Source organism: Carettochelys insculpta, chromosome 26 (genome assembly GCF_033958435.1).
Source record: "Carettochelys insculpta isolate YL-2023 chromosome 26, ASM3395843v1, whole genome shotgun sequence".
Taxonomy (NCBI): Eukaryota; Metazoa; Chordata; order Testudines; family Carettochelyidae; genus Carettochelys; species Carettochelys insculpta.
In genome coordinates this window covers 11,507,047-11,520,974 of record NC_134162.1, presented here as the reverse complement: position 1 = coordinate 11,520,974, position 13,928 = coordinate 11,507,047, and the positions used below count along the sequence as shown (strand labels likewise).

General features: G+C 43.8%; 1 protein-coding gene across 2 annotated transcripts in view; it reads right to left on the bottom strand.

Moving 5' to 3' along the window:
- The window catches only part of RASSF5 (Ras association domain family member 5), a 96,253-nt gene that overhangs the window by 60,912 nt on the left and 21,413 nt on the right, over nt 1–13,928 (bottom strand). For both annotated transcript variants that reach the window (XM_074977724.1, XM_074977725.1), the window contains exon 2: nt 5,554–5,672. In XM_074977724.1, the coding sequence (XP_074833825.1) occupies nt 5,554–5,672 (119 nt within the window). The remainder of the gene's footprint in view (nt 1–5,553; nt 5,673–13,928) is intronic.

Sequence of the window (13,928 nt, the reverse complement as noted above, 5' to 3'; positions counted from 1 at the left end):
TTTAATGCATAACTTAAAAGAAAAGAAAGTAAAAAAAAAATGCTCCCAGTAGGTCCAATCTAAATTTAGACTTCTTCCATTTACTTTTGAGTCCAGAATGAGTTCCAAAGTCAAAGAGAGTAGAATGAGGGAAATGGCACAAATTGTTCATGCAGTTTGCATTAAAAAGGTTGCACTTATTTTGCTTGAAATTAAGATGCAGACAAATTAAATTACAAGTTCATGGAGCAAAGTTCACCCCACACAGACGACTTAACTGGTGCTTAACCCTTAGGCTAGCTCTCTGCCCAGGGGAGCAGTGACCCCCCAAAGAGAGAGTGTGGCAGAGCCAGGATGAGAACCTACATCTTACTCTCAGACCACAAAATCCCATACTTCAGTGGTAGAGAGATCACCCACCTGACACTGCCATCCCCATTGGTTTGCTCAACTCGATTTTAAAATCACGGAAAAAAGTGAAAGAATTTCTTATGGAAGTTTTACAATATAGCATACAGTTAAGGGGGGGTGGGAGGCAGCCAGCCACTCTACAAGAAGCTTTCAAAAGCGATCAATTCTATTCTTTGCAAAATATATGCTGCTTTTAATTCTCCACGGCTGCTGCCTTCTCTGCTGCGCAGTGACACGCTGTTAAATATTTTCCTCCTGAATAATTAATGCAGTAAACACTTCAGATAGCCCCAAACCAGGAACCTCAACCTAGCAAAATCCAGATCAGCAGGGAAGGAAAAAAAAAAAAAATCAATGGCCAGCCAGTTAGTAATGTTTGCCCCTTGCACAGTAAGCAAAAATATAATGTCCTTTCCATGTGCATGTTCCCCATTCACAGTTTTGCAGGACTACATCCAAAGAAGCTGAGCAGACAGGCCTGGTGCATTGGTTGTCTAAAAGGAATGGCAAATTACCTGAGAGCAGGGTTGAGAGTGGGAATGGAGAAGACACACTGCCCTGGTTGGATTTTAAATCCTGGGTTGTACAGGATGAACTTACTATTTGACCTAATGGGCTTCTGGCTGCTTGAGATAGCTGGCAGAGCAGCAGCTGATAATTATGGGTTTATCAATCACCCTCCCATCTTGAATCACACAAGATGGCTCCTGCAAACACAGATGAATTCACTAAGCCATGGTTTGGAAGGAACCCAGTCTGTCCTGCAGAGAGGAACAAACATTCACTTTTAGAATCCCAGAATCAGGGAAGTGCAGAAATGGCAGAGATTTCAAGAGGTCATTTTGTCACATCCCCTGCACTCAAGGCAGGACTCTCTTATAACAAGACTATTCTTAAAAGGTGTTTGTCTAACCTGCTCTTAAAACCCCACCAGGACAGGGATTCCTCCACCTCTTCAAGCAATTTGTTCCAGTCCTTAACTACCTTGACAGTTAGGAAGTTTTTCGTAATATTCTATGTAAACTACCCTTGCTACAATTTAAGCCCATTGCTTCCTGTCCTACAGTCAGAAGGCTAGGAGAATAATTTTTCACACTCCTCCTTCTAACAACCTTTTTATGCACTTGCAAGCTGACACCTCTCCCTCAGTCTCCTCTTCTCCATACTAAACAAGCCCATTTTTATCAAGGGTTAAGGATATTGTACCAAAAGAAAAACAAAAGTTACACAGCAGGTATAAATGCCAATGAACCCGCCACTCAGTCCAGGACTGTTAGCTTACAATATATCCCCAAGGCTTTGCCTAGTCCTTTTTAACACTCTAAGCTATAAAGTTTCTGGCTCTGGAAGATATTCTCTGTTATAATACTCCTCACCAGTAGGAAGTTTGCCCTGATACTCTGCCTTACTTTAGTATACAGTACTTCTAAGCATACTCCAAAAAGGAGCGGGGAAGCACTAGAGACTCCACAAAGTCCACTGGGGATTAGACTATTGTTATTCATTTCACACACCAGGCACTCGGACGCTACCTGGTAGAGCAGCAGCACAAAACTATGATAGGCATATTTTCTCCTTCTTACCTTTCATCCTGATCATGGAAGTCAGACCCCTTTAAACCACCTGAACAAATTACTGCCCCCCTCCCTTAGACCTTGCATCCTATGGGATTACCTGCAGCTGCTCATCTTTTAACCTTTCATCATAAATCACTTTCTCCTGCTGTTTCATTATTTCTATTAGTAAACACGGAGTACTGTGGCATCTTTTACACTAACAGGACTTATTTGGGCATAAGCTTTTGTGGGTAAAAATCACGTTTTCAGATGCCTGGGATGGAAGTCACTGAGGTAGGAGGATATATAATGTACTCACATATCAAAAGAAGGCAGCCCTACACTACGTAAGCCCAGGGTTAACAAGGCCAAGTCAGTTAGTGCCACAGGAGTCCTCATTCATTTTGCAGATCCAGAATAACGTGGCTACCCTCTCTGAGACTATTTCTATTGCTCTTCTGGCATTCCCTCAACTCACACACTTCCTTATACTCCTACCTCTTCAAGGAGAGACTGCTTGCTTCTCTGAAGGTAGAACCTGACACAGCACCTAGAACATGGGGGCCCCATTTCTGTTTAGTCCTTAGGCATAAAGATAGTAAATACAATTATTAAGTAAGGAGAACACACAGACACTTGATAACTTAAATGAGAGCCGGGGCAAGAGGAGTTCTCAGCCCTTTATCATTAAAATGATACAAATATTTTACAGATAGCGCCTTTCCCCTGTCATTCCTACAAAATAAAATACTGAAGAAGTGCCAGCCAATGAAGAGGATAAAACTGTTGGGAAATGGCAGCTGTATATTCAGCAACATTTGACCAAAAGCTATTTTATGAAGCCAGCATATGAAACCACTCCATCTATTTTTTGTGAATGGGTTCACATTGGATCAAACTACAGTCTTTTCCACATAATGATAAATCACAGTGTCAGTGTTTACAACCCGCCTGCCAAGTTTTATCCTATTGGGTTTTCAAGCAGCTCCGTTATAAACCCACTAGAAGGGAGGACTCCATTAGTCAAGTGTGTCTGTGTAGCCAGGTGTTTTGCCATGCTCACCCTTTGCAACCTTCTGCTCCCCGAAATGCTCTCCAGGTATCCAAGAGACCACACTGCATCTTACTGACTGCTTGCAGGACTCAGCTACAAATGCAAACACATATGCATGCAATTCCAGGCATCACTTAACACCCAGCTCCCCCCAGCGACACCAGCAGGTAAGACATTGGTCCATCTGCAAAACCAAACCTGAGCAGAAAGGTCCCTTCCATCTACAGAGGGCTCTGCGGCCCATAATTGTGCTGTGAATGTGGCTTCAAAGTGACTCTGCTACTGTGCAACCAGGAAGTCCCTCTGCTTCTTCTCTTAACCTTCTGGAACCAATCACATCCAGCTATATTCACTCCCCCGCCTCTCTGATTCAGCCTTCCAGATTGCAGGATCCTCAGGGCACAGACCTGGAGTTTTCAGACTGGCACCAAGACCTTTGGTGGCACGCATCTTAAATAATAATGTGTACTTTGCAAATATCTGGCCAAAGGAAGCCCTAGATTAAGGAATGCATGTAGACGCTCCATAGACTCTTTTCCCCCCCCCAAAAGAGCAGTCCTCATGGCACCTGATTTTTCAATCCCTAGCCCATTCTTTCAAATGAGTGGGGGGCTGTGTGGATGCTCGCGATTGAAAGAGGGGATCAATGTTTTGATCTGCTTTTTGGTGTGCGTGAATGTGATCTTTCAAAAGAAGTTTTTCAGAAGATCTCTTCTGGAAGAACTTCTTTCAAAAGATTGCTGTAGTGTAGGTGCAACCTGGACATCTCCTAACAGGCTTAAAATTAGGTGTCTGCTTCAGAACTTTGCTGAGCTGGGGCTTGTCATGTGTTTGAAGCTTAAGATTCAAAAGGAACCAGCAGACACCAGGGGTAAACTCTACTCGAACTTGATTAATACACAAAATAGTACAACAGTCCTCCAAATTACGTGAGGGTTGCATTCCTGTGCATCCTTGCAAAACTTGAATTTCAGGTAAGTCGGGGGGTGTGCAGGAGCTGGGAACCAGGCAACAGCCTCTGGGCTTGCGGAAGCCAGGAGCAGCTTCTCCCTGGCTTCCCTCAGCTGGGAGAAGCTGGGGAAAAGCCGCACCACCGCGGCTGTCTGCCCAACTGGCTCCCCTGACTGGGGGAGCGGGCTGGGCAGACAGACGCAGCAGTGCAGTTTCTCCCAGCTGTGGGTGCCGGGGGCTGGTGCACTTTTGATTTGTACAGTGATAGCATAGTAATGTCTACACCAGGGACAATACACAAGATACTCTATTTTGGCGATATGAATTAACATGAACTTCTTTTTATAAATCATACACAGTTCTACCATTAGCAAATGTACACTTGTCAGACAGAAGGCTGTGGCTCCTTTACTTTCCCCACACACAGAGGTGTCTACCTTGCACTTGCCTGTAAGAACAGACTTTAGCTTCTAGTTGCAGTGAATAAGGTAGTGGCCACACCTTACCCAATTTCTTCCAATATATTTACCAGTTCACCAGGTTTTCGTCAAATTGCTTGTACTTCACGGCTGCAAGGGGTTATGGCACCTTTCTCCAGGACTGGACCCCAAAACTCAACTTCCTGACCATTGGTGGTCCCTGAAGAACCCATCCCACTTTAGGTAAGAGTAAATGATTGGAGATTTTCAAAGCAATACAAGAAACTGATGCATCCCCTCCCCATTCCTTAACATCAATGGAAGATGCAGATCTATAGTCTTGCTCCTACAAGTCTTTCAAAATTTTCATCAGGAGCATCAAGACTCACGGTGTGCTCCAGCCAACTTGGCTCAGTTGCACTCCACCAAAAGAACCAGGTGGAATTTGCCTCCATTTTCCAACCGCTAGTGTTGCTGTGCGCAGCTGAACACAAGATACATTCTAAAGAGAGGGCAGGCAACATGCCCCCACCACACCTGCCAGCACTGCCCCCACACCAACACCCACTAAAAGATGCTGCTGTGTCGCCTCAAAGAGGACTGTGATTTCGGTGACAATGAACTGGTTTCTTGAGCTTGGTGATGCATCACAGGCACCTAAGCTTAAGCACTCTGAGTGATGGCTGTACTTTAAGCAGGTCTGGATCATTTTAGGACACTTGGCAATCACTTGTAGCGATGCACACAAAAGAACAGGATAATCAGATTTCATGCTGATCCCGTGCTCCAGGCTGCCCAAGTAGCTGCCCTGGATCATGAGAGAGTTCTTTCTGGTTACACCTGCCTCCAAAGCATGACTGGATTCCCCCCACTCTCCTTTTAGCAAATCCCTGGCAAACTAAGCAGAGAAGCTGCTTAAAGCTGCCATTAAATCAACTGGGGGAGGGGCCACACTCTATGTCCCAAACCTAAAGGGAGAATTTTAACTGGGAGGTGGTTTTAGAAAACATTTTTGGGTCTTGGTGAAATCTAATTATCCTGGAGAAGAGGAGAATGCCATGCTGTCACCTCTCATCATTGCATTAGTCCTGCTCGTCAAAAAGCAACCCTGTCTCTCTCCATCCAGTTCCATGCACCCTCTTATCCCACTTCCCATCCACCCCAGAAGCTCCCAAATCCATACCTGGCTGCAGTTTTGTGTCAATGTATTTTCCGGTGAGGGTTTGTTCCAGGGCTGTCCTTGCTGGCTGCAGTCCAGCTGAATCAGACTTCTGCATTCCTGATGACAGGTATATTTGCAATCTAGGCAGGAGGAAAAAACAAAACAAAAATGAAAGATGATCTTGAAATAATGACTGGCTTTCAAGCGGTGGGGAGACACAAAAACATGAAATAAATGGAGTAATGAGATAAAGGTGAAGGGATCAGATCTCTGATAAAAGGTCAAACTCCAAAATTACAGAGCCCAATGTTCAGAATCATAGAATACTGGAACTGGAAGGGACACCAAAAGGTCACCAAGTCCAGTCCCTTGCATGCCTGCGACTGCAAGCAAAGCACCCACACATGCACGCAATTAGAGGCCATGATTATAATTTCCATTTTGGCAATGTGTGAACTGGGTGAGATGCAAACCAACATTCGCTACAATGACACATAAGTGGTCTGTCAAATGCCTCATTGGTTATTGGCGTGCACATTTATTATTTGCAAACCAGACTCACACCTGTACATATCAAGTGCCAAAAAAAAAGTATAGTTAATGGCAATTGTTGCAGGCTCGTGGGTGGAAGACTGCAAGTCAAGACTCCTGGGTCCTGTTCTTTCTCTACAATATTAATACAGGTTGAACCTCTCTGGTCTGGCACCCTCAGGACTGACCGGAGCAGAACAAGAGAATTTGCCAGACCGCAGGAGGTCAATAGTGTCTAGCAGCATTACCATCACATCCACTGCTTAGGACTCTTAGGAGACATCTAGGGGTAAATTACAGCTAACTAGCAGTAGAGAACACTGAAAGCCAAGACTCAGGGCTGTAAACAAACTTTCTGGGACCGGGGAAACTTGGCCACATCCATGATAAGTGGTCATCCAAATAACTAAAATCATGCCGGATTATGGATGTTGCTGGACAAGAGCAGTTCAACCTGTACTGTGTGACCTTGGCTAAATAAAGAACTCTTTGAGATGGTATTTAGGCATATGTAAAATGGGGATAATAATACATCTCTCTTATGGGGTACTGAGAGTTTCATTCGTATTTACATAATACCTGAGACAAAATGTACCAGAGAAGCAGGAAACATTCCTGAATTGTCACAGGCTGAAGTTTACATTTTCTGAGTGAATAGAAGCCTGAGTAGCAGTTTGCCCTAATGTTATTCAAATGACATGAGCAACGTAACTGAAAAAATAATCTGCTAAGGGAATTCTCTGTAGCATGTCCCGACAGCCCCACCTGTGTAAAACACTCAACATTACATGGCTTCTGCCTTCAACAAGCGTTTGTCACCAGACTCCATCAAGGCAAAAGTAAAGGTAAAAACCCAGCTCCCATTTATACTAAACATGGTGACAGAAAGGAAGGAGAGCTCTAGGCTGGCAAAGTACAATGAATAGTGGAAAAAATAACCAAGAATCCCAAAGCACAAAACAAGCTCAAATTAAGCATGAAAATATAGCTAGCTTGGCCCCAAAACACACAAAGCCTTACTAATACTTCCATGCGAGTAGCTGGTACTTTTTCCCATCAACAGAGATGACAACTTACCGAGGGGAGGGAGAATAATCTTACAATTGTATTGCCACAAGCAATGAAAATTTCAAAGCTCTGCAGTGTTTTCTTACTCTCTCTTTCTTTTATTTCTATGTGGAACACTTTGGAAGGAAAATATTGTTTCCCCCCCCATCCAAACCCTAACTTCTCAGATAAATCAGACACACATGCTTTACAGGGGAAAATCTATATGCTCAGATTCCCCACAGGAACCTAAAAGTGGTAAGTGCCCAGCATTAATAAGGGTACATCTACACTTATGGGAAGAATGACACACTGATGGCTGATCTTCTCAGGTTCAATTTAGTGTGCCTAGTGAGGATGCGCTAAATCAAACTCTCATGGCACCACCACTGACCCCTGGTACTCCTGGCAGTCACAAGGAGTAAGGGAAGTTAATAGGAAAGTGTGGATGGCAGCAAAAATCGATTTTAGACAAGTCAAGCCCAGCTACGGTATTCTTGTATCTAAAAGCAATTTGCATATCTAACATTGAATTTTGTATGTTAAATTATTTTTTCCTCCTACTGTAGACCAGGCCTCAGCACAGTATACTGTACTGCATCAGCACATTTGTTGCCTGTTGCCGTCACTGAGGTATCATAAATCTGTTGTCAGATTCTGCCTGAAAACACTTATGGATAAGATACTGGAAATTTCACACGGTCTCCAATTTACAGACGACATTATGTTACCTACTGGCTCCTCATACACACTCTGCCTAGGCACGAACAAAGAATGGATGCAGCTTTTCTTGGAAGATGACCTGTGAGACGGTAAAATGCTTCACTGCTCTATGAAGCAGAAGCTCCATAAAGAAATTTAGGAAATTAGCATTTCACTTTTGCCTCCTTTTGTTAAGAAGAGTATTTGCAATGGCAGTTTCTGCCCAACCTAGTTTGCATTCAGCAACACATTTCTTTCTTAAAAGCAACTTTCTGGCCCAAACTTTCTGCCCTACTCCAATCCTCCACTCTCCAAGATTTGACTTTAACTATTATTTATTAAGTACAGTTTAAAAACACCCCTTTAAACGACCCAGGGGAGCCTTTTCAAATGTAACTCTATTATAAACAAATTTACTTCCTCCTTTTACAAAATTTCAGAGCAGTTACTGGAAAAATAGATGGAATCAATAGCAGGAAATTGGCCATAAGATATTTCTCATAAAGCAAAACGTGCATTGCTTTTGGCATTGGCTGCTGCAGTAAATCTGCATAATGTAGCAAACAAAAATTGCCACAGTGGAGCTCTCAAAAAGATGTAATTATCCAACCATTCTATCTGCCTGTGCTTAGAGATGCATATTATCTCTTGTATTGCGCAAAGTGCTGATTAATTTGCAGCTGCAGATCAGACACAGGGTTTTGTTTTATAGACCAATAGGCCTCTTCTGCACCAAAGGCTTCCACAGCATGTGTCCTATAAAGGACTCTGCAGGTGGCTCTCCAACTCCTGAACTGAAAACTCTTTCCTGTCATCCTTGTCCCATCACCACCAGGGGGCCACAGAGATTAAATTCTGAGAGGTAAAAGGCAGTATTCCCTCTCAGATGAGCACTTTGGCCAACATCCAGGGGAGATTCAGGTGCTGTCCAGGTGATTAGCAGAGTGACCACAGTGAGCAGCATGTGTTTCTACTAGCGATGCCCTAGGGAGCAGTGCAGCTCCTGAGTGCTACCTTCAGTCACATTTAACGACTGAGCAGTGTTTCCTCCCAGCTCACACAGCCCGTCAATAGCAGACATAGGAACAGAATTTAGGAGTCTGGTCACCTTACTCCCAGGTTCATGGCGCTAGACAGTGGCCCATCCCGGCTTTCTGAATCCTGCTTGCTTAGCCTGTTTCTTCAGTGCAGGATTCAGTCATTGGTGTAATCGCACAAATAGCAGCTATTACAGAATCTTGATCATATCAGTGTTAGGTAAAAGAATCCCTCATGAAAGGGCTCTCATCCTACTCCAGAACAATTTAATATTCATAGGCATACGTTGTATACCCTTTCATCTGCCATTCTTTTATTCAGAGCATATGGCACATTTCATTGAAATTTCAGGCAACATAGTGGCATTTAGTCAAAACCAACAGCTGAGATGTTTTGAAAGTTTTTGATGCTTCTGAGTTAGGACAGATTTTCCAGAATGGCTGACAGTCTCACAATCAAACAGGGCCCTACTTCAACAGGATCCCTCTCTTAGGGGTCCAAAACACACCAGCTTTACTATCACAATGGCTTTGTTCGTTGCACTTCTCTGGCCCCTTTGGTCTGAATAACCTCAAACATTTTTGAAACTTGAGTTTTTTTCCCCATAAGATAGGGACTATTACCGTACCCATTCTACAGATGGGAAAGATAAGCCATAGTGAGATTAAGTGATTTGACCAAGGTAACACACACAATCAGTGACAGAGCCAGAGCCTAAATCCCCTAATTATATCACAAGGCATTCTCTCTCACCAGTTTGTGCTGCTACTCTCCCTGCCTCAAGCTGGCAATAGAACCGGTATTAAATCCAGGTCTGCCACTCTAGACCGCAGTTCCAACACAGGTGATAAAGCAAGAAGTCACTGCTACAATGCATAGGACAGGACTAGGCTCTTCTAAATTTCCTTAAGCAGCTGTTCCCTGCTCCCAAAGCAATTCATTAACACCAGCACTGCATGTTCCTCTAAGTGGAATCCAAGAATAGTACCGTACAACCAAGAAGGCACTAAAAGTTCACAGCAAGGTAACCTCCTGCCTTGCCAGACTCAGCACATGCTGCCTCCGCAACACTCAATGAAAGGATTACTGTGGGCTATTTTTTCCACTTGTTTCCCAGTTTGTTGGGAGGGCTTTTAAACCTCACAGCACTGGCAGAAACACCCGGCTCCTCGCAGAGCAAGGGGTGATTTGCTTCTCTCACCACCACCAGAAAGGCTCACCTAGCACATGAGCTCTGAAGGCTAAGACGGCTCAAAAGGAAAGGCGATCTTGTGGTCGGTGGGGGGATTGGGAATGAAGATGCTCACGTTTTACTCATTGTTCTGCACAGCACTGTGTGACCCTTCCCCAATCCCCACAAAATACTATCTATGCAAATGAGGATAACCCCAATCTACCTCACAGGCTTAATTGAATTCATTAAGCTCTCTAATGCACTTTGCATGATCCTTTATGAAAAGGCTGCTCTGAACTACCAACATTTCCTACAAGGAATTTTAGCAGCATATAGAACCAGGACCTGGAGAACAGCCTCATACCCCACTCATCATACCAGGGGAATGGAGGGAAACACTGCAGCCCCCACCCACTCCCCCACAAGGTACCACTTGATAAGGTCTTCCCTTGTGAAAAAGCAATAGGGGGCCTTTCATTGCCGCAGTCAGGGCACAGGTAACTCATTATAGGCCTAGAGAGTTGCACTGCCCCATATGCCCCTGCCAAAATGTTAATTGCCTAACAGGGTGCCCCACATAACCCTTCCCCATCCCTTTGGCTGGCCCTCCCTGCAATCCTTCACCCCTGCCCTGCATGGACACCAGCTGCCCCTACAGGGGACCCTCCTTTTACAAGGTTCATGAAAAAGAGAATCAAAGTCTGTAATTTTTTCAGTACACCGAGGGATCATTTAGTCGGCTCACTCATCCTCCAACGTTACTGACAAAACGGTCTGTAGGTTTCGCATGGCTCAGTTATCCCAGATAAAAAAAGCAAGCAGTCCTGGAACACTGTAAAACTAACAATTTAAAGCTTGTTACCTAATAAATAATGCTAACCAGGCTTTAAGGTGCTACAGAATTGCTTGATTAGCATTATTTATTAGGTAACAAGCTTTAAATTGTTAAGTCTTTAAGGTGCTACCCAACTGCTTGAATTTTGGGGGGTAAAGCTACAGACTAACATGGCGACCTCTCTGAGACTCATCACCATCATCATCAATAACCGTGGGCTCAGCGCCTGCTGGTGTCTGATGCCTCTCTCACTATTTCCTTCCATCTTAGTTTCTGTAAACTAGCTCCGCACCAATCTACTATATCATCTATCCATTCTCTGTGGGGTCTGCCTCTCCTATTCGAACCGTCCATTATGCTGAATACCAGGGTCTTGATTTTTCGTTCGTCATTCATTCTGCAAATATGTCCAAATAGTCGTAGCTTCCATTTTATAACCTTCTGCAGCAGGTTCTCTTTCAGCTGTATCTTCCTATATAATTCCTCATTGGTGACCTTCTGCATCCATCCTATTCTCAGAATCTTTCTATAACAACTCCTTTTGAATGCCAATATTCTTCTTTTCGAATCTTACGATATCACCCATGTCTCACATCCGTACAACATGCTGGGGAATACACACGTTTTCAAGATGCCCAGCTTCGTTCTGAAGCTAATTGCTTAAGTCTCTGAGACTACTTATCTCAATAATATATTTTAGGACCTATATTTGACCCCCATTAACACTGCCTTAGCTTGTATATAAAATAAATTATGTACAGAACCACATTTTCAAAGCTGTTGCGAAGACTGGGCTCTAGTGGAAACTCTCTTCCCTGAGTGCCAGATTTCAATTAGTTGATTTAGCTAATGATTTCTGTAATGCTAGGGTGGACACAGCACAAAGTTGCTGTTTACTGGTAACATTAATGGTATGCTGGAGGCTCCCGAAACAAAACATGTTTGCCAACTACTTGGAGTCAACTGTCTACACACTAGAGCTAAAAATCTCTAATGCAGACATGCTCTTAGTGTCGTGATGGGAAATGAAGCTGGTCTCTTGGAAAATTAAGCCTGCATGGAGTAATTTGCTACCTCTTACTTGGGCAGTACTCAAAAATGAAAGAAGAAGAGAGTGTCTAACCTGGCATGTGCTCAAGACATCAGCAGAGGGAGGGAGCAAATCCCATCAAACAACCCTGTGGGTTTTTTCCAGTCACAAAACTTCAGCTGGGCTGTCATTTCTCAAAGCGTTCACAGACTTCCTGCCAAACCCAAGGTTTTGCTACTCCCTCTTGTCTACGCTCTGGCCAGCAAAGTGCGAAATGGATCCCAGACAGTTCCACAACCACAGGACAAACATCAATGAATTCATTTGTTTGTGCATACACAAAACCATAAATCAATGTTGCTCAAAGCTCCTTATGTAAAGTGGGGTGGGAAATGGAAATTATGCCTGAAAACAACCAGCTCTTACAAATGTTAACAGAGAGAAGAATTATAGAACACTAGAACTGGAAGGGACCTCAAGACATCACCAAATCCAGTTCCCTGCCCTCATAGCAGGACCACACACCAGCTAGATCAACCATTAGATATTTATGTAACCTGTTCTTAAATATCGCCAATGATGGAGATTTTGCGACCACACTCAGCAATTTATTCCAGTACTTAACTACCCCGACAGGAAATTTTTCCTAATGTCCAACCTAAACCCCTCTTGCTGCAATTTAAGTCCATTGCTTTTTATCCTATTTTCAGAAGATAAGGTGAACAATCTTTTCTCTCTCCTCCTCTTTTAGGCACTTGAAAGCTATCATGTCCCCTCTGAGCCTTGTCTTTTCCAAACTACACAAACCCAGTTCTTCCAATCTTCTTCCATAGGCCACCTCTTCTAAACTTTTAATCCTTTTAGTTGCTCTTCTCTGGACCCTTTCCAATTTCTCCACATCTTTTGTAAAATATGGGGTCCAGAACTGGACACCCTACTCCAGCTGAGGCCTAATCCACACAGATTAGAGCGGAAGAATGACTTCTCATGTCTTGCTCACAACACTCCTGTTACTGCATCCCAGAATCATGTTTGCTTTTGTTGCAACAGTATCACACTATTGACTCATAAAGGAAGTCATAAACCTTACCAATATGTAGCTACTACACACACAGGTTTTAGACTCCACTCAGGCCTGCCAACAGGGAAGTGTGTGTCTGAAAGGGTGAGAAAGAGGACAGTTGCCCCAACCCCTTTTGAAGTGCTACCGCAGCACTGCTGTGCTACTCAGCTCTGAAGGGGGTGGGGGGCCAGCATCGCAATCCACACGATGCTAACAGCTAACTACCTAAGCCCCTCCTCCCACCTTGCCCAGGGGCTCCAAGTGGCCGTGGGCCCCTCTGACTCCACTGCTGGAGCAAGCTCTACTATTACATGCACCGTTAAATACAAAAGCTTCAGAGGGGCAGCTGTGTTAGTCTGTTTCAGCAAAAGCAATGAGGAGTCCTGGGGCACCTTAAAGGCTTACAAATTTATGTTGGTATAAGCTTCTGAGGGCTACAGCCTACAACAGCTTATACTACCCTCATAAATCTGTCATTCTTTAAGGTGCTGCAGAACTCCTTGTTTTGTTTTGTTTTGAAATACATGAACCACTGAACAACAGAGGGTTCATTCTGTTCCTCCCAGGACACTTTGGAATCTAATAAGAAGGTGGGGGGGGGGGCGGAAATCAAATGTGGTTGGTTGGATGCAAAACAAAAGGCAAAAATAATAAGGCAAGGAAAGTCATCTCACTGACACACACTCAGACCCTAAAGAATTCTGATCTTTGACATTAAATGGTAGCATTTACAGAGCATTAAAACAGCATCTGCTTTAACCACATTTTACATCAACGCTTACAAGAAAAATAAGGTTGCTGCATAAACACGAAAGCAGCCTTTTCCACTACAGGTAAGCACCAAGAAGAATCTTGTATACAGTGTCACCTATTTTATTAAAAGAGCATACAACAACACATAGGAGAGATCTCACTCTGGAGCACCGACTGAAGGACAGTCTGATCTTTCAGCCCTTACGCCATCATTGACCTGACT